Genomic DNA, 22429 nt, shown 5'->3' on the forward strand with positions numbered 1-22429 from the left:
CCTTCAATCCAGTTGAGCTGCCAGTTGGATTGGCCTCAAACTGAAGCTGGTTGAAATAGCTCTCACCTTTCCTTCTCACCAGTGTAAGGTAGATGGAATGGGAAGTCTGTAGTACTGTCAATTGGAATTTCATCTGAACCTATCAGATGGGTGCACTCCCAGGGTGGGGCTGTTGCACTTCTAAGTGAGGAGTTTCAATGATGGGGCTTAGCTCTAATCAGGCTTTAGGGACTTTGTTGACTGATATCTGCTTTGGAGAGATTAGATCAACACACCCTTAGGGCCAGGCAGATGCCATTCTCTGCTGGGTGTCTGGATCTCAGGAAACTCCCAAGAATTCTACTTGCATAATCCACTCCCCAGGAATGTGGCCTTCCTGGGCTTAGTCCCCTGAGTGTATTCATTTCTGTCTGTTCAGTTTCCTGACCCTCTTCCAGTGGTCACAAGAGCCACCAGAATCAAAAGGAAAGTGGTTGCTCTCTGACTTGGATCCCCTTGGGTAAAATTATCTGTTTCAATTTAATTCTCCTAGGTACATCCTAGGCCACACAGCAAATGCTTGCCAGGACAGTGTGGCAATGTTGCTACAACCTCCTGAGCTCCAGCAGCTGGCAAACTCCAGTTCTTTGTGCAGCCTCTGAATCAGCTAAGATATATATATCTCCTTTTTAAAACTTTCCCTTGTACATCTTGAATCTTGAATACTCATCTCCTGTTATGAGTATTATTTTTTACACTTATTTATTATGTGCTAAATTAATTTATTTTTTTAAAATGTTATTTGTTAAAAATTTCATTATTTTCATACTCAAATTATCCCTCATTTTGTCATGTGGAATTATTTCAAGCTGGATTCTGTGTCCATGTGTTATGATTCATTCATATCTTGCTTTCAGCATAAACTATTCCAGGCTTACCTTGTACTTTCTCTGGCATAGTCCTGGAATTAGCCGTTTTCCCAAGGATCCATGGTCCTTTTAGTAAAAAAATGTATATATAAATCAAGCCGGGACTCTAAGTGTGCTCATTTTTCATCAGGTGTCACTGCTTTATATGGAAATATATGTATTATAAATAAATATATGTTATATATAAACACATAATATACATAATCTTGAGTTCATATAATATATCCAATTCCAATCCAATACCATAAGCTTTCTAAAACAATACATAGTGGAAGCCAGGTGTGGTGGCGCATGCCTATAATCCCAGTGTTTCAGGAGGCTGAGGTAGGAGGATTGAGAGTTCAAAGCCAGCCTCAGCAATGGTGAGGCACTAAGTAACTCGGTGAGACCCTGTCTTTAAATAAAATACAAAATAAGGCTGGAATTGTGGGTTGGTGTTTGAGTGCCCCTGAGTTCAATCCCTGGTACTATCCCTAACCACTCCCACCCCAATCCACAGTGAAAATTATTTATTTCCAGCATTTGAAATAAGGAGTAATACAACATTCCTTTCTTTAAAATATTTGACTTTGTTTTCCTCTTTTGGATAAGAAGTTCCTGAATTCATTCATGCATGTATCTAACAGTCTTTTGGCCTGGAGGGTATTGCTTCCTTCAGTACAGCATATAGCTTTCCTTTCTCCAAGTTTCTCTTGTTCTGTATTGAAATTCTCATGGCATTCAATGTTTTTTTTTTCCCCTGTCTATATTTGTAATTCCTTTTTAGAGTGAGAAACTTGGCTCCCATTATTGTTACACGCTTACCCGTTTGATGTATCATCCTGTACGTAACCCATCTCTGCTTTTCACTCCCACCCCACTTCCACCTCCACCTATGTGTGGACACCCTGATCTCCCTGCTTGGGCTCTGATTCCCTCTTCAAGGCTGCCACTCTGTTGGACACCCTCCTCACTAAGCTTCCCACGCAGAGCAGTTCACCTGTGCATCTACTGTTGGTCTCTGAAGGATTCCTTCCTCTCCTTGCTCAGGCTCTGAAGATCTCCTGCCCTTCCTTGGACTTTGACACTCCATCCCTCTGCATCACAGCGATGCCCTCGTCATTCTGTTTGGGGTCTGGCATCTCTTATTGTCTTCCCGTTGTGTGTGCCTTCCTTATCCTACCTGGTCTCTGACTCCCACTATGGACCCTGACCTTTTCGGCCCCACCATAGACACCTGCCTTACTCTTCCTTAACTAATGACTTCAGGACTGAAATACTCAGAAGGGGAAGACCTCAGGTAGATTGTTTAAAATATGAAATAATAGATCAATAGATACCTAGATTTTTAGGTGTTTTGTCTAGAATCACAGAGAAAATAAATGACAACATAGGTATAGGCAGCTGTGTGTCCTCACAGGGACCTCATCTCTCTGGCTCACTATTTTACCCCCATGCCTATCAAAATGTTGAATAGAATGAACAAGTAGCTAAATTATTTTCTGTTTAGGTTTTTTTAAAAAATTTTTTCTCTGTCAGCTTCATGTGTGTATAAAAATTTGTGACCATTTATGCTGAGAGCCATTAGCCAAGTAGGTATGACAATTTCCTTGCCAGTGTACCCCATGTAGCTTAGAGGAAGGACTCGTGGAAATGGACTTGCCTTGGACATTTGCAGTGACATTGCATGTATGTTTGAGAAAGGTGACCCTGTTCAAGGACCAGGGTGGATCCGGGCTTAGGGAGGATCCTACTGGATTAGGGCGGATCCAGGTTTAGGGTGTATCCTGCTGGGAATAGGGAGTATCCCGCTTCTTGGGTTTAGGGCGGTTCCAGGTTTAAGGTGTACCCTGCCGGGAATAGGGAGTATCCTGCTGATTAGAGCCTGGTGGAGTACGTGAATTTTGCGGCAGAACGTGGATTTCCCGAGAACCTGTGTAGAGTGCCGGTGTGAGTTCGGGAATAAAGAATTGCTGTTTGAATCTACAAGGCTGTGAGTGGCTCGTGATTTTGTGCCCAGCCAGACTGCGGCATTTACACATTTGTTTATAACCAAGGTAATTCATGCTTTTACATCAGGGTCAATATCTAAGTTTTGTGCTTAAGAATTTTTTCCATTCCATGAATTTCTAGTCTTAGCCAGATGGCTGGCATTTTTTTTAAATTTATTCATGTGGCTGAGGACATGGAAGCCCTAAGAAGCCACAGCCTTTGTGGCATCCCAGGAATCCAGCACTTCCACTGAGTGTCTTGGTACCATCAGAGCTGATTTCCTTTTAAAACATTTGAAACCCTGCAAGAGAAAAATACCATCATCATAACACAAACATGAGTCCCTCAAATAGTTTCTTTAATCACTGTTCAAAGAAGAAGAACATTGTTCAGATAATCATGTGGGGAAGTGTTTCCAAAGCACAATCTAAAGAATGTCATCTCTGAGAGATGCTTATTGAGATGATTCGGCAGTCAAATAGCATTAGAAACTTTGCAATTCATAATGCTCATGAGTGTACTAAAGACTCTAAGAAATCCTAAAGTGAAGAATCTTTGTGTAACCTGGTGCTGTCCAAATATCCTTAACCACAGAGCTTCTGTTTAGAATTATACCTACTTTGGCCTTATTTACATATATATGCAATGGGCAAAAAGATTGCATGTTACATGTGGCTACTATATGGAACAAATTAGGCAAAAATATGTAAAGTATTATTTTATTTGGCTTTTTCATTGTGACTAAAAGGCCTAACAAGAGCAATTATTTTGGGGGCTCAATTTCAGAAGTCTCAGTCTACAGACAACCAACCCCAATCTTTGGGGAGTGAGATGAGACAAAACAACATGATAGAAATGTGTGGCAGAGGAATGCACCTGGGAACATGGCACTGGTGGTGAGGGGCAGGGAGGGAGAGAGAGAGAGAGAGAGAGAGAGAGAGAGAGAGAGAGAGAGGACTCAACTCTCTAGGTATAAAATATAAACCCCAAAGGCATACCCTCAATGACCTACTTCCTCCAGTCACACCCTACCTGTCTACAGTCACCCAATTAATCCCTATCAGGGGATAATGCATTTATTAGGTGAAGTCTCTCATAATCCAATCATTTCACCTCTAAACTTCTTTGCATTGTCTTACAAATGAGCTTCTGGGAAACATCCCATATCTAAACTATAACAAGTATATTGTAGGTGTGTGTGTGTATATAGAAACCATACTTGGTATATTGTAGGTGTCTACTAGGTGCTAATTCCTTTTCTCAGATCTATTATTTATTGAGAATTTTAATTTTTATTATTGAATGAGTAATCTAATTTAAAATATGGTAGAGTGCACCTGAGTTCAATCCCTGGTAACAACAACAACAACAACAACAACAACAACAAAATACACACACACACACACAAGGGAAAACGTCAAGTTTTTAGTTGTACACAATACCTTTATTTTGTTTATTTATTTTTATTTGGTGTTGAGGATTGACAGGGCTTTGGGCATGCTAGGCGAGCGCTCTACCGCTGAGCCACAACCCAAGCCCAGGATATAACATTTTTAAAAGTTTGTTCCACTCCAGATTTCCATGAAAATTTTTTTATGTTCCCTTCCAGACATTTTGTGTGTACAACATGCAGACATATATAAAAAAGATTTTTTTAACATATTCACAATAACTGAGATAATGGACTTGCATTCATTTGTACTTCATCAGTACCTCTAAGTCCTTTCATTTTGTACTACATTAGTGTGTTTTTCTTAAACTCCAGAGTTGGATAATGTTAGGGCTTTACACTCATGTCCCCTAAAGGTGTAAAGTGAGTGTTAAAGAGATTGGGGGGTATGTGTATATATACATATAAAGTATAGTTCCTACAGAATACTAAACCATTAATTCCTTTAGGGAGTATTTAGAAAGGTTTTACAAGATATATTTTACATTTAAGGTGATTTTTTGTTGACTCCCTAAGGGAATTAATGGTTTAGTATTCTGTAGGAACTATACTTTATTATCTTTCACCTTAATAGTTACTACTTACCAGGTATTATATCTCTGTATCTCATTCCTTAGGGAATATGAGTTCTTTGAGGACTTGTCCATGTCTCGTAATGATCTTGACATATTGAAGGCATTTAATAAATGTGGTTTTGATTAGTGGAGGGAACATCCAGAGCATCTGTTCTGTCCACTATAAACAGAACTCAGAGGAGGTGGGTGCTCATTCACTCATTCTTTCATTCTGGGATAGGTAAGGAGTGAGACGAAGAACTTGGGATCCTGGCAGCAGAGTTAAATCTGAAGCTCCAGAGAGAAACCAGTTTGTAGGAACTCAGATGTAATATGAATTTGGGAATGGGTTAGGAGGTACATTTAAGCCCAAGATAGAGGGGTTGTAATTCTGGGCTTTAGTGCTTTGCAAAGCTCACCCCTGAACCAGTATGTCTACTCACCAACTGCAGCTGTCAATGTGTAGGCTCCTTAAAAACTTCAAGCGCTAGAATCACATGCAGCTCTTGCTGTCTGTCCTCTCCTTGATAATATACTTCATTTCCCCAGCAGAGAGGTGCATGGCCTGAAGCCCCTGCTCCTCTACCTGTGCTGGACCCTCCTGAAACAAAAGCACAGGAAGCTGAGCTGTAGCTGACCACCAGGCTCCACTGCCTTCCTGATTTCCTCTCTGGATCCTTCTTTTTTGTTCCCTTCCTTCAGTCTCTTCCTTGTCTGGATATTTACCCTTTGACCCTCTTAGCTAATCCCTCCCCTTCTTTATTGCCCTGCATTATCTTCTTTTACCCGTAACTACAATCAATCAGTTTTTCATGTTCTCCTTCAGTGAAGGCTGAGGACAATGCAAGTGGAATATGCACCTTTTATTAGGTGATTTGAACTGCATTCTGGATTAACCTCAAAACTCCTAAAAATCGAAAAACACCTTCCTGATCCATCACTGAAAGGACGAATCATTTTTATATTTTAGGACAATTTCTTATTAAAGTTCTTGGCTCAAGGAGAAGACACGTTAGTTGCTTTTCAGCAAGGAGTAGATCTGTGCCTTTACCATGGCTCGCTGCCGCCCCTGTGACCTCAGGGTGCTGGTAGCCGTTGCATGTGGGCTGCTGACGGCCATCATTTTGGGACTGGGCATCTGGAGGACAGTGATAAGGATCCAGAGAGGTAATGTCACCCTATTTTGTTTTACTTTGAGAGAGAGAAGGCATGAGTCTGTGTCACTGACATATGCCACCTGACATAACAATGCTGGAGAGTAGCTTGTCCAGGCTAAGGCTGCCCACCATATTGCCATTATGAAATATAAGAGTCAATGACGGCCAGCAGGCAGCTGTGTATGTATAAATACACATGGTGTGTGAATAGGCAGCATGAAGGATGGCATAGTTGAGTTTTTATGCTCTTTTAACTCCCGACTGACTTAAAGAGTAATAATTAAAGTCATTAGTAATACATTTGGATTTGCTTAATTCTACACAATTAAGGTAAATAGTTATGGGTATGCACAGCCAATCAAACATGGGTAGAATAGAATTTCATTTCAACAAGGATGTTTAGAAATAAACAATAGAGTTGTCAGTAAAATGACCCCAGAGTTTGCATACAGGTTTTCCTCTTTCCTCTTTTTGTAGTTAGAAAACAACTAAAAATTAAGATATTAAAATGATTTTCCTGGTTATTCAACATGTAGTTATTAGTCTCCTGGTGTGTACGTTGCTAATGTGTGAAACCGCATTAGGAGGGGCAGGAGTGTGTGAGACAATGGCGTTAAGGAGAGCCCTCAGAGCTCACAACGATCTCTATGCTGTGCCCTTGGGTGGTGGAGGTTCTCCAAAAAAGGGTTCAGAGTTAGATACATGGAACACTGCTTTTTTGCAGAAATAGAGAACATTTCTAATGAAACTGAGTAAATAGGGGCAACTAATGCCATTCTGGAGAGGCAGGAAGAGAGGCCATCTGCCCTCTGAGCAGACTGCTGTAGGAGCACAGTGTATGACTGCAAAGGTCAAATACATGGGCTGCAGTCCTCTGGCCCCAAGGAATAATATTTAGAGAATACTGTATTAATATCATTTAGAGAACTAGGAAAAGAATTGATAAGAAAAACATAATATTTAAACTTGGGGAAAATGTACTTTTGTTTGCTTAAGTTTTGTAAAATAGTTTATTTCAGGTTTTAAAAAATTGTGAACTAGAGATGTGTCTCCCTGGTAAGCTTGCTGAATCAATAAGCTTCATTTAAAGGGTAAATATTTAAGAAGTCTTCTTTTCCTTTATTTATAACATCTAGTTTTAAAGGGAAAAACTGAGGTGATTTTAAAAGGACACAGTTAGAATAGAACTAATCAAACAAAGACCAAAGTGCAAAAACAACATGAAGAAGGACAGGGAGGGGGATAGATTAAATGAAATCCAAAGACTCAGGGGGAGCTGCTTAAAATAAATACAAAATAAGATTAAGACCCCAAAGGAAGAATAGAGTAACAAATGTCCCATTTCTAACAGCAGAAGCATACTAGCGCCTCATAAAAGACTAAAATTTCCATTGTTCTGAATTTTCCAATTAAATCTTTATATGAGGACATCCCTCAATTTTTTATTAAACCCAATGGAAAAGGGGAGGGTCATCACTTTTGTTTAAAGAAAAGGATGGAGACTGGTACTATCTGCTGTAGCTGTTTGCTTTGTCCATTTTATTTATTCATAGTGTGTTCGTTCCATTCCACTTCATTTTTTCCCACTCACTTCCTTCAGTCTGTTGCTCCTCTTTCCATCCCATCCCATCCTATCCTATTCCATTCCATCCCATCCCATCCCATCCCATCCATCTCATCCTATCCCATCCCATCCCACCATCTCATCTCTTATAATTGTTGGATGTTCTTCTTTTGGTTCCTCTACTTAGGTATAGAAATATATTGTTTTTAAAATTTTTTTAGGGGAATAAAGGTCATGAATATCTCTGAGAAATTCATGAAAACCATGATTGTCTTATTCAGAAAAAAATGTATACAAGCATACATGTTAAATTTGGATAAAGTAATTTTATTGCAGTCAAAATTAATTTTGTTAACATAAGCAGAGGTATAAATTATGCCTCATTTTAATTTTTCGTTAGAAAGTGATAGCTTCTTAGTGGAAAAATAGAAAAAAATCCTAAGTAAATTTCAATGAGAAGTTACTGTTATTTGGCCATAGGGGACCAACACTAATATGATGATATGCATGCTATTTATGCATTTAATCATTAAAAGACCTATAATATCAAAAATTTTTTCTATATTCTAAGCATTGTGCTAAAAATTTCACATACTTTATATCATTTAATCTCACAACCGCCTTTGGAGTTGATATTATGTTCTATGTTGCAAGTGGGGGAAATTCAGGCTCTTGAGAATATTTCATGCTTACATAGCTGGAAAATGCTAGGTGTGGATTTGAACTTGACCATTTTAACGTTAGTATCTGTGATCTTAACTTTCCTACAGAGAAGACAAGGGTAGACCCGAATCAATTAACTCATTTTTTCTTCTTGAGATAACAGTGGCTGAAAAACCTAATTCACAAAGACGTTCAGTAAGCAGCAGAATCAGAGCAGTCTGTTGTTTTGCTAGGCAAACTCAGGCTCTTTGGGGAAGTAAGATTGTCTTCAAGTCAATGAGATCTACATTATTAATGCAGTGTATAGAGTGTAGCTTGTAGTCATGCTTCAGTTTTAAGGCTTACTGAGTCTTCAGTGGTGTCCATAGATGTTTGGCTGCTGAGTAACTGTCATGGATTTGCCACCTTGTACTAGGATGTGCAAAGTGCTTCCTTCAGCTTCGCTAAGTTATACTTGTCTGCATTGATCTTCTACCCAAGAACAGCAAAAGAGATTGCATCCCTAGAAGTATTTATCCTGATAATTGGCTGCTTTTAATGGAAAGATTTCTCACATTCACATAGATCCAAACATCTAATACCTATCAAACAAGACATGGAGGAGCTCAACTCTAATCATTCTAACTGTTAGTTTTCCTAATTATTTCTTAAAATGAATCATTGGTTTAAATATCAAACAAGTACTTCAAGACATAGTCTCTAGGATGCTAGGTATAGAGAAGTATTTTAAAATTCTGTTCCTATTTCCTTATTGATCTCTTGTTAAAACTGCACAGTTTAAGGGGGGTTGACAAATGCTAGATGTGGATTTGAACTTGATCATTTTAACTTTAGTATCTGTGATCTTAACTTTCCTACAGAGAAAGTGGAAATAGGTTAAATTTATTTCTGGATTATTGGAGAAGTCCATCATTTCTACATGCCACTGATGGAACCATTAAAAAAAAATGATCTTTTTCAACCAAAGTGACATGATGAGATATATTGCCAAGTGTAAAATTTTCTCCATCTATGTTCCCAGGCACAAGACTACCTATCCATTTGCAATGCCTAGACTTGAAGTTCTTCTTTAATGATGTCTATTTACCTGGAACACTTCCCACCAGAGTTTCACATGAATGGCTCCTTCTCTGATGATTTTGGTCTCATGTTGAGTGTCACCTCCTTCAAGAGATCTTTACTACCCACCCAGGCTGTCATCACCCTCTTTGCTCTGTTTTACATGCATTTTTGTCATAGCTTTTATCCTGGATAATTTCTTACTTAACTTGTTTACTGGTTAATTGTCTCCCCGTTTCTAGAATGAGAGAGCCTACTTACTAAACTGCATTCCCTACACTTAGAATAGGACTTGCATGATAGCTGCCCAAACATAATTAATGAGTGAACAGAAGACTCATGTGACAACCAGAAACTGGGCTTAGTCCATTTGGGTTACTGGAACAATAGAAACTTATTTCTTGACGCGTGATAAGCAACAGAAATTTATTTCTCACAGTTCTATTGGTTAAGAAGTCTTGAGATCAAGTTACTGGGAGAGTCAGTATATGATAAAGGCCTGTTTCCTCGTTCAGAGAAGGTGGCTTTTTGCTATATCCTTATATGGTATCAAAGGAAAATTCTGTCTGTACAGCCCTTAATGGCATTAATTACATTTGGGCATGGTCTACCCTCAAAACTAATCACCTTTCAAAGTTTCAACTTCTAATACCTTCACATTGGAAAGTTTTAACAAGGGGACACAATATTCAGTCCATAGCATGAAATAAGAATTGTCGAATAGTTAAGAAAGGAAATAAGATTACCATCTGTTCCTTATAATGTCTTTTAAAGTATTAAAAGAAATACAATTCTGGACTTTTTAAAGAAAGGTATCACTTTAGTTTTCTTTCTCTACTCCAAGCCATGCACCATATCACCATTTCTAGGACTCTTTGCATAAGATCTCTCCAGTTGGCCTCTTTAGTTTAACCATGTGATCAGCAATGTTGTAGGATGCCTATATATTGGAGCAAATCTAAGTTTTGCAAGATAGGCTGGGATTTTCAAATTGGGCATGCTCCACAGAAAAACATCCACCTCGTCTGATGTATTTTCGGAATGGACAAGCCTAAGTGCTCTGTCTCTGTTGGCTTTGTGCTTTCCATAGCAAGGGGCTTGTACCACAAAAAGCAGCATGGGTTTTGGGTTCCATTACATTTGATGATGAAAGTAAAATGAAAATATAATTAGACTTTATTATATTTCCTTCCTTTGACATTTTCCAACTTGAGCTAACCCTACTATAAATATAGACAGATGTTCATAATCACAATGGCAGTGGGGTGTTTTCTTAACCTCTATTAGTAGAGAATGTCTTACCTCAAAACACACTGGCAGTGCTATTACACCTTATTTGACCATATCCCACACTGCTTCTGGCCCAAGAACTTCCTGTTCACTTGCGTCTCATTTCCTTCTCTCCAGATAGTCTAACCTTTGTTCCTTGCCACAGAACATACCTGTTCCTCAGCCTAACAAGAGATTTCAGTAGGTTGAAATAGCCCCAAACTGCAAAGCCAGATTTTATAACACTAATGATTCTTCAGTAGAAAATGTGAGTTGTCAGGAAAGGTCAAGGAGAGTTTATTGTTTCTTAGAAAATAATCTGTCCATGGATACTTGGCTTTCATTTCTCTAGATTTCAGTACTTCCTGTACTGCTAATCTCAGTAATAAATCTAACTCCTGAAGGACAGTTGCATTTGGGGTTTAAAAAAACACTTCAGAGAAGTGTTTTTTGGATGGAGGAATCTGGGTTTCAGCCCACAGTGGTGTTTCTCAGTCTCAATTCTGCTGTTAAAAAAATCTCACTTCTATTCCTTTACCATTCATCTCTCTTGCTGCCTCGCATATCCACCCTCTAAATAAGAAAAACAGTGGTTTCTATGAAAGGGAAGGGATTCTTGTTTGAGGGATACATCTTTTTATGTAACTGACCAAGGGGCATGGATTATTTTAATATCAGAACAGTGACATTTAAGTCACTGTCTTAAACCAAGAGGCTAGATTCTTGGCTTAGTGGTTTATTCCTGAGTTTCCAGGTGTTAGATATTTTTACTTGAAATTCTGGATATTGTCACCACCCATAATGGTCTCTGATGATGCATGTTGTTAAAGATCTTTATAGATATAGTGGTTAAGGCTGTGTGCTTAAGAGTGGGGTCAGGGGGATTTGAATCTAGACTGCCTCAGTGTAAATCTCAATACTGCCACTTACCAGATGAGTGACTTTGAGTAACTTACTCAACATTTCTGTGCCTCAGTTTTCTGACCTCTTATGAGGTTAATAGTAAATCCTGCCTCATAGTGCTGCTCTGAGCAGTAAATGACCTAATGCATTTGAATGTTTAAGAGGATGCCTAGTACATTGTAAATACTCAATAAGTGTTAGCTACTATTCTATAATTTCGAAATTTTTAGATCATTCAATACAGAGCATAGTTTTTCCACTCCCTGAATTATACTTGGAATAGATACCATTGACCTAAATCAGACCTTTGGATTGAGACTTAAGTTATCAAACCAAAAGTCCATAGTAGGTTTAATCATTAAGTTCAATTGACTAGCTCAGAACAGAAACAGAAAGACTTGTAAGAATGGCTGTATCTTCCTGTATTTGCTTTTCAATGTTCATGCTACACTGCAGCAGCAGGGAAAGCTTATTAAAATATTTAACAAGTTTATCGAAATATTTAACCAGATAGTTAATGGTGAAAAACTTTTACCTTAAATGAACAATATATGTATTTTATTTGTATACATCTTTTAGGGTTTATTTCTTAAAAATAACTGTATTTTCCTAAATGTTGTCCTCTCATTTAAGGGTTAAATTTATCTTCCACCTACTTATTTTAAATTCCTGGTCTGGGACAAATGGATGCCTGGACTTTATACTACAAAGGTCTGAGAGAAACACTAGAAAGGATCTTTGGTGTAATTTCTTTTACTAGGAAAATGTTTTTATTTCCCTACTATTTAAACTATATTTTTCAAAAGCAGATTCTAATCTTGTCTGGTTTAGGAGAAGAAAATCATATTTTCCCTTTGGAGTCTTTAATATTATTTTATGTTACTTTCTCAAGCAGCAATAAGTGTATGTGTCATATATGTTCTGCACTTAATCTTTCAAATGTGTAATGAAAATATTGAATGTAGTGTTAGCATTGCTGATATATTACAATTTAAAACAAAGTACAGAAATATGATTATTATCTTGCTGGTGTTAAAAGAAAAAATACTGCTGTTAAATGTGTTCTAGTGTGTGAATCAGCAAGTAAATGAAGAAGCTGCTTACACTGTGTGGTAGAGGCAGGCACTGTGAGAAGGAAGCAGGAACACCTTGGTCACTAGCAAGGAAATTCATGTCCAGCCCCTGCTCCACTACCAGCTAATTGCTACTCTTGCACGAATTAGTGAGCTTTTATGTAGAATAAGGGGTTGGGCTAAAGAATAGCAAATGTCTTTCTTGAGTCCACAGTTCAGAAAGTACTTATGAGTTACAAAGAATCCACTTCATCTTTCTGAGTCCCATTTCTTTATATAAAATATGGAGTCTTAATGATGTCAGTACTACTTTTGCTATATCTCAAGAATGATTTAGGAATTTTAGAGTCTCAAAGTGCATAAGTACAAGGTGTTAAACATGCAAATCTGACAGTGGAGTAGGTAATCCAGCTTGGATTAGATATTTTCAACCAGAATGCAAATGGCAAAGAAGCCAGTCAGCAAATACTTGTTAGGTGCCTTCTATTCAACTGCATTGTGGTTAGCCATGACCCTTCTTCTAAGAGTTGTCAAAATACTCCTTAAGAAATGAGTTTTAGGGCAAAAGGCATAATGAATAGCCATGGATAGGTTTTCTTCTTGCTTACAAATATCTACATGTTATGAATAAATATATAATAAATATTATATATTTATTCATAACATACATTTATTCAATTGTAATTACAATTACAATTTTCATAAGCAGGCTTTCTTTCTTGAAGTCAATGCCAGGTGGCAGAAACAGAGAAAAAAGCTGATATCACAGTGGTGGGCAGGCCCTGGAGTAAGCCCTAGAGGTTGTGGCTTCAGTGCATTCACAGGGACAGGAAGCACATTCCAGCTTGTGGGGGAGTGGGGAAGTTACAGGCCCCAGCTGAAAACATTATTAAATTGAAAACATTATTAAATTTCAGAAAGAAAGAAATTGAATCCAGGGAAGGTGTACAATATAAGATATGAAGGCAAAAAAGAAACTGACAAACTTTTTGGCAAATATAAATAGTCATAGATGTTTTCTGTGTTTCAAAAGACTAATATTGCAGGAGATTTAAAAAAATAATACTAAAATGCTAGAAAACAGTGAAATAAAGAATATGAATAATATCATTGGAAAATAAAGTAAGGATGAATACAAAATAACAGTAGAAATGACAAACACAAACTTAAGATGTTTAAACTCATTTGCTTAAAGAAATATTGTCATATTGGATATCTTTGAAGCAAAACAAAATGTAGCTAATACAGTTTAACAAGAAACATTAACGTTTAATGACATTGTTGGTAAAAATAAAATTATGGAAAAGTCAGTTGCAGGCAAATACTAACAAAAACAAAAGAAAACTGAGTTAGCAATGTTAAAATCAGAAAACAGGCTTTAAGGTAAAGAACAATATGAAGAATGAGTTTTATGATTCAATGATAGAATAATCCAGTCAGGAAGAATCCATAATCCTGTGCTTTTATGCATCAAATAATACAGACTCAAACTACATAAAGCAACACTGAACAAAATTATACAGATAAATATACAGATTTACAATCAGAATGTTTCCATCTAACACCCTTCTATGAGAAACTGATTGATCAAATAGAGAAAACTAGGATTCAGAAGTATGAAAATACATCTAACAAGATATAGTAGACATATATTAGCATGACCACAATAAGTGGAGAAAGTACACTATTTTCAGAAGGTCTCAGTAGGTACTGAAGAATCAATGCCATATGATTATGCTTTTTAACTATAATATAATACAATTTAGGTGGCAATGCATAAAATAGCCAAGAAAATACGTTATAAGTAGAACAAAATTATTTAAGTATTTCAAAGAAGAAATCAAATGAGAATTACAAAATGTTCAAAACTGCAATAGAAGCATTTTATGTAACAACTTGGACACAACTAAAAGTGTATTTAGAGTGACACTTCTAGGTCTATATAATAGCCAGAAAGATTGAAAATTAGTGATTTAAGCATTTGAACTTTAAAAGTTAAAAAGGGAACAAATTCTAAGAAAGAATATTTGATTCTAATAAAAATAAGAAAATTCATGGGATGACAATAAAAGAAACAAGAGTAAAGATCAACTAAATAAAAAACTAGTTTTTTTGAAAGAATAAATTTTAGTAGATAAATCTCTAGCAAGATTCATCCAAATGAAATGGCATAATTAAGCAATAGGCACAAAAAGAAGGGCCACAACAGTGAAAGGTAGGATTTAAACAAAATAATAAGCAAATATCATAGAAAACATTATCCCAGATAATATAAATTTTATGTCAAATGACAATTTTCTAAGTAAATATATATGACCTAAAATTACTCTCCCCCGCCAAAAAAAAAAAAAACCTGAATAGAACTATAGCCATTAAAATAATTGAGGGGCTGGGGTTATAGCTCAGCGGTTGATCGCTTGCCTCACACTTGTAGGCACTGGGTTCGATCCTCAGCACCACATAAAAATAAATAAAGTAAATATATTAAAAAATAATTGAATTAGTAGTAAAAAATTCTACATGTAAATGCTACAAATTGATGATCTTTGATATGACAATAGTATAAACTATGATGGAAGGATAAACAACTTCATAATAGTGTTAATAATGTATCTAATATATATATACAAATATATATATATAAAACTTGATATTGTACCTAAAAACTCATGGCTACACCTAAGGTCACCTGGATATTCTTCTGCTATCTTCTAGTTTTATAGTTTTACATTTTATGTTAGGTCTGTGATCCCCTTGAGATGATTTTTGTAAGAGATGGAAGTCTAGGTCTAGATTCATTTTTCATTTGTGGACATGTAGCATTTGTGGAAGCGACGCCTTTTCCCATTGAACTCTACTGGCTCCTTTGTCAAAGATCAGTTGGCTACACTTGTGAGTCTACTTATGGACACTATTCTCTTCTCTTGATCTATTTGATTATTCAAGTGGGGCCTGAAATGGTATTTCACCATGGCTGTGATTTGGGTTTCTCCTGTGACAAAGATGCCAAGCAGTTGTTTCATGTGCCAATTGCCTGTTGCTACAGTTTCTCTTATGAAGTGATTATTCAAGTATTTTGCCCTGAAAAAGTAGAATTTTGTATTTCTTTTGATTAATGTATATTCTTTACAGTTTACAAAATTATAATTCTAACTTATAGGTTGATTAATGATTCTTATTTACAGTTCCGTATACAATCTCCTTGTCATGTACATGCATTGAAAATATTTTCTCCCAGTCTGTAGCTTCTGTTTCTATTTTCTTAGCAGTGCCTTTTGATGAACAGCAGTTTCTAATTTTGATTAAGTGCAATTTATAAAGTTTTCTTTTATGTTTAATGCTTTTTGGGGCCTTTATGTCACTCCCTGTTGAAGACCTCTCTTTATTCCTCCAGGATGAAATCTCCTTGGCATGGTCTAAAGGCCCTTCCCAGTCCAGCCGATGTCCTCCTATTGTTCACACATAGAACTAATGCTGAATATTAATCTCTTTTCTGTTTTCTTGACACATCAAAACTTTCTGTGTTTTTGTGATTTTTGCCTACTTGGGTCTCCCATTTTCATCTGGCTTTTGTTGATTTAATATTAAAATCCAACTCAAATATCACCTCTTCTGGAATGTCCTCTTGGGTTTAGGTTACCTTTGGCCTCAATATCTCTCCTTTGTGTTCTAGAAGTAGTTATTTCACATTAACTTGTTCAGTCTGTCTGTCTATCTATCTTCCATCTGTATAATTTCCTCTTTCTCAGGGGATTCTAATCTCCTTGGTCAAAATGTTTTATCTTTCACATATGTCTTTTGAGCCTGGTATAATGTTGCATACCTGTAATTCTAGCAACTTGGGAGACAGAGGCAAGAAGATCAGAAGTTTGAGACCAGCTTGAGTAACTAAGTGAGACCTTCTCTCAAAATTAAAATTAAAAGAGCTGGGATTATAGCACAGTGTACAGTGCTTGTTTAGAATGTGAAAGACTCTGAGTTCAATCCCCAGTGCTATAAAAAACAAAAAAATGCTTATGGTATCCATAGTATTGCTAATGTGCTGTGGCATTAATATAGACACTTGTATCTTTCCACAATGTCAAAATTTATTGAATAACAATAAATTTACAAACTATACCACTTTCAACAGTGACAATTCATCAAATACTCATGGGTCACCTGATACATAAGGCAGGCAGTCACAAGTTCTTTTATTCTATTCCAATCTTAATTTCTAATATCTATAACACTCAAGTCATACATCATATTTCAAAAATTATATATATATATACATATATGTGTGTGTATATATATATATATATATACATACATTATATATATATATATATATAATATATATCACAACACACACACACACACACACATTAAAGAAAGCCTTAAAGGGGTTTAGATAGCCACAGGGTTTTAGAATGCTGTGCCAAGAATAACAAGCAAAGAGGAATGTCAATGCACATAGTCAAAGAGTCATCATAGATGGTCATCTAAGAGTTTTAAAGAACCAGTTTTGCAGAGTTCTCAAGGCGGAGGGCCCCGGTGGATAGCAGTTTCAGTTTCAGAGTGTCAGCTCAAGGTGTCAGCTTAGATTAAGCTGTGTGTCATCCTTGTGGGCAAGAGAAACTGCTCTATGTTGAAAACAGAAGGGGCAGGACTGAAGATTTATCCTTGTGGTTATTTTCCCAGGCATGGCATGAGCCATGGTGGGTGACCAGCTGACAGGGTCAGGGTGCTGCTGTGTCCAGGCTTAAGGGACTCTTTTTTTTTTTTTTTCATGGGTCTTGGGTGAAGGGGTTGGATCTGGTGAGGGTGATAAGCTTCTGTGACAGGCATTCCTGATGTGACTTGTGACACTCCCATATCCATGTGCTCCTGATTTAATTTCATAAGTTGGCATACATAAATTATTTACCAATTTTTGCCTTATGGTTGTGTTGGGAAGATGGTGGTTGTTTACTTCTACAAACAAGGTGTAGAGTCATTCCTCCTCAGTATTTGTACTCAAAAGGAGTAGCTGATGGCAAACTTCTGTGCAAAATGGAGTAATTCAGAGTCAGGCACAGCCTGAATATTACTGTTCCTTCCATACGTCATGGAGTAACTCTGAACAAGTCATGGCGTACTCTCCATACATAGCACCTAGTTAGAAGTCTACATCTTGTGTAGCTTCTCAGTGTGTGTGTGTGTGTGTGTGTGTGTGTGTGTGTGTATTTGTAGATGATGCTATTACAAAGGATATTTCTCAGTAATGATTCTCAAAGTAATGGTTTTACATTCAGAGTTAAACATCCACAGATGTGAAAGGAGAAACTAATCTGCCAGTTCCCATATTATTCTGTTATTTATTGTTTCTTTAGTAACAGTTGCTCCCCCGTTGAGCACCCCTACAGTGTTCTGCAGGAATGGTGGAACCTGGGAAAACGGCAGATGCATTTGTACAGAAGAGTGGAAGGGACTGAGATGTACCATCGGTAAGTTACTTGAGACAATACTAGGGTGGGATTAGGTCATCCTTGTGTTAATGAGAACTTCAGCAACACTTCTGGAAACTTCAATTATCAATTATAATTAATGGACACAATGCCAGTAAATGGGCACAATGGTGATGGCTTTAAGATGTGTTTAATAACTCAAGAGTCAAAGGCAAATTTCCCTCTAGTTCAATTTAACCATGTAATCAATACACCTTGTCCATTTATTGACTGTCAATTTTCTCTATTAAACTCACGGGTGTGTCTCCTTCAAATTTAGGGCAATTGGCCATATGGTTCCCTCAGGTCCTTTCAATTGCAGATATGCCATGTTATCCTATTTAAAATATCACATTTTTAACATGTTTAATTTTTCTGAAATTGAGATGCATCTCTCTATCCACTACCTATATACTTAAATGAAATTCTTGTCTTTTCTTCCTTTTCCTTAAAGAGTTATTGATATAGTGGTTTTATTGCAATCAGTAGTGTCTCACTATCTAAGTTCAAGGCTGTTTCTTGATCTGAAGTGTACTTTACACTCTTCACACTTTATGCTGCCTGCTTGGGATCCAGAGCCCTACACACCCCTTCCTATAATTTCTTATATTCCTACCAGCGAGTACGTCTCACACATCTTTCTGTTTTGACCCACATCCTCATTATGGCCTTTATCACTATAAGCTGCATATTTTAAATTTTCAAGATTCTAACTCATTTCATATACACTATCCTTGCTAGTATATTATTGCTCACCTTCTACTTCTACCTAGGTATGTATGTTGTACGCTGGAATCTGTTATCTAACAGGTTAGCTACTCTAATGGTAGAAAGTTAACCAGATAGAAAAGACAAGTGGATTCTATTACCTTTCAAATTACATTATATTGGTTCTGAACTTTGACTTTTATCTGGGTTCAAATTTGAAAAAGAGAAGTATAATTTTTAATGAAAAAATTTCTTTCCATTACAGCTAATTTCTGTGAAAATAGTACCTATATGGATTTTACTTTTGCCAGAATTCCAGTGGGCAGGTATGGAACTTCTTTGGAAACATGTGACAAGAACACTTTAAATGGTATGTATTTTCTAAAAATTTTCTTTCTTTGGGCATAATATTCTCTATGTTGAGTCATACCTACCATCCCATCAACTAGTCTTAAAACTCTGGAAGAGGTATCAAGGAAAGGCCTAATCCCCTTTTATGATGTCAATGTTCAAAGTTTGTGTGGTTCTTCACATAATTGTAATTTTTCTAAAATCCTTAATATGGATCGTTTGTTTGAAAATTCCTCTTAATGCTTACTTAATAGGACTGTCCAGCTCACTCTGTCTCCTAGAGTTTGATCGGGTGAACATTTTCATTTTGAACTAGTTTGTCTCAATTTAAAAGAATTAGTCTAGATTATAGACTTACACTAAATCCACTTTCAGACTGCAACTTTCCAGGCAGAGAAGTAATTAAGTCTGTAGTCAGCAGGCCTTCATCTCCTTGATCATTTCAGTTATCTATCTTGGAATACTCTCTAGCTTCATCATATCTTTCTTGAACACGACAAACTTATTTTCATAGTGGCATTCTGAGTAAAGGAGCAAATAATATTTTCCCTTTTCAATCCCTGATAACATCCTGGATATTGATGATTGTTTTATTTCAATGCCACATTGGGCATAGCCTTTAGAAATCCATGGATCCTTTTCCTAATAGTGTGCCTACTTTGTCATAATTTTCCCTAAATGTTTTCCTGTCCCTCGTTTGCATTGAGTTTTATCTTCTCAATATTACAGGTAATCCCACATTTCCAGGAGGACCAGATACCCCAAGAATATAGCCAATTCTAGATAATTCACAAAAATATTTGATAGAACCACTGTCAGTAACAACCTTGAGGAGAATTTCATATTTTACTTAAACATTTGTGCATATCAAGGGCTCTTGGAAAAACTAAGTGAATTACTTGAATCATTCTTTCCTATTGTTTCTTTACATTATTTAATCTAAGTGATTATGTAGCTCTGCATTTTATTTTCAAAATCCAAATTGTTTTATTCACATATTTCATGATTCCTCTAGTATTCCTGACTTTACTCTTGACATAGGTCCTTCTAGCTTCTTCATTAAGAACTCAGAAAGTAAAAAGGGACTTGGGTTGCTTTGTCACTTACCATACATACTATGTATGCCATATTATACTATGTGGTGTGTCTATGGGCTATGGGTACCTGTTGTCTAATTTTTATATATTTTATATATCTTAAGTATTACATAATGATTTATAAAACAGATGCAACCTACAAAGCATAATTGTGTGCTATGAATTAGGAAAAGTAAAAGTGTCAGTAATGTATCTATGGAGGTTATTACGGTTGTTTGATATATATAACTTTTTTGAGAGAAGAGAATTAACATTTTTCATTGGGATATTTATTTTCTGAGCAACTATTATGAAAATATGCTTATTATATTTACCTTCGAATTTCAGATCAAGTCCATTATATAATTTTAAAGATTCACATCTTTAATTTGCTTTTATTTTCATAATAAGAATTGCTTGCAGGGCTGGGCTGTATATTAGTGGTAGAATACTTGCCTAGCATGTATGAGACTCTGGGTTCGATCCTCAGCACCATATAAAAAATAAAAAAAAAAAACAAATAAAATAAAGGCATGCTCTTCATCTACAGCTACAAAAAAAAAAAAAGAAAGAAAGAAAAGCATTGCTTCTAATTAATTAATTTTTTAATAGGAAGTCACCACAATATATTTCAATGATTTGAGGGTAGGGCTATTTATAATTGTAGGTAATACTGAGGAAAGATGCACTTGACATGTGGTCACTGAAAAGTTATTTACATCCTGTACGTTTATTAGAAATTGTCATATGTCATATAGTAGAGGTGGAGACATCATATAAATTAGGAGTGACTCCAACCTTCTATCTTAAATGTTGTTGAAGTAATATCTAAATTCAGTATTTCTAGTTATGCCCCAAGAAGAAGTTGCTCAAAACTGGTCCTGAGGAAAAATTCTGATCATCTGTTCCTTTAATGATTGTATCTATAGCAGCTACTTAAGTATTAACCATAAGACAGAGAGGTAGAGAGGCTTAGGTGATTATCTCAGGAAATAAACCAAATCACTTAGGAAGCACTTAAGAACTAACAAAACATCTAACAGGTGCTGCAGTACAATAGAAATATGCCTTTTATGAGTTACCCAGATTTGCATAAAGAAGAAAAGATCAACAAATAATTCAAGCTGGGGATGTGGCTCAAGCGGTAGCGCACTCTCCTGGCACGCATCTGGCCTGGGTTCGATCCTCAGCACCACATACAAACAAAGATGTTGTGTCCGCCGAACACTAAAAAATAAACACTAAAAAATTCTCTCTCCCTCTCTCTCTCTTTCACTCTCTGTTTAAAAACAAAAACCAAAAAAACAAATAATTCAATACACGTTTCTGATCTCTTAGCCATCATGTCCAATTCAAAGGCATTTTGCCCCTGTTTGTTAGAAGGTAAATCTTCCTAGCAAACATCAAAGGAAATAAATAGTCAACTGGTCTTTTGAACTCCAGATTTAAAAAGCAAGACAAGTGATGTTTACCTGAAATACCACTGTAGAGACTAACTTACTTTTCTATGCTATGTATTAGATCATCCCAAACTTATTGGCCAGAAACAATAATTGTTTAGATTTCTCACAGTTCTGTACATTGCCTGTGGCAGCTAGGCTGGGCTGGAAAGTCTAACATAGCTTTGCTCACATATCCAGGATGTGGGTGCTGGCTGTTGGCTCAAGCACCTCAGTTCTGCTCCGCCAGGTCTGTCTTCCAGTAGGTCACTCCTGCTTCCTCTTACATGATAGTCCCAGGACAGCATTCTAAGAGGATGAAGGCTGAAACTTTAAGGCTTTTTTAAGCCTAGGCTCTGAAATCCTTACTTTCTACTATTCAAAGTAATTTCCAGGTCAGCCAGGATTCTGGAAATATAGGAATCTAGTCCACTCTTTGATGGGAAGACCAGTAGAGTCACATTGGGATGGAACATGTGAACAGGACAGTAGCTGCTGTGCACATTTTTTACAGACCATGTCTTTTTCTTCTTCTTTTTTTTTTTTTTATTAAAGCTGGCTCTCCAATAGCAACCCGCCTGTGCAATGTGTCTATATATGGAGAGATAGAATTAAAAAATGCCACAATAGGAAACTGCAATGAAAATCTGGAAACCCTGGAAAATCAGGTATGCCCTAGAGCCCATCTGATGGGCAACTGGAAGTTCTGATGCTGGGCAAAGTCTTTGTTTTTCAGATACTTGATGGTCAAATCCGTGTTTCCCATACTCATAAAACAGAAATAACAAAACTAGTACCTAAAATCACTCTTATTTG

At 36.6% G+C, this 22429-nt stretch overlaps 1 protein-coding gene across 1 annotated transcript in view; it reads left to right on the plus strand.

The window, feature by feature from the left end:
* The first annotated feature begins 5935 nt into the window (after positions 1-5935).
* Adgrg7 (adhesion G protein-coupled receptor G7) overlaps positions 5936-22429 on the plus strand; it is a 62864-nt gene continuing 46370 nt past the window's right edge. The window contains exons 1-5 of the mRNA XM_077795516.1: positions 5936-6050; positions 6634-6639; positions 17932-18039; positions 19013-19117; positions 22169-22281. Coding sequence (XP_077651642.1) covers positions 5936-6050; positions 6634-6639; positions 17932-18039; positions 19013-19117; positions 22169-22281 — 447 coding nt within the window. The remainder of the gene's footprint in view (positions 6051-6633; positions 6640-17931; positions 18040-19012; positions 19118-22168; positions 22282-22429) is intronic.

The sequence above is a fragment of the Urocitellus parryii genome, chromosome 2 (assembly GCF_045843805.1).
Source record: "Urocitellus parryii isolate mUroPar1 chromosome 2, mUroPar1.hap1, whole genome shotgun sequence".
Classification (NCBI taxonomy): domain Eukaryota; kingdom Metazoa; phylum Chordata; class Mammalia; order Rodentia; family Sciuridae; genus Urocitellus; species Urocitellus parryii.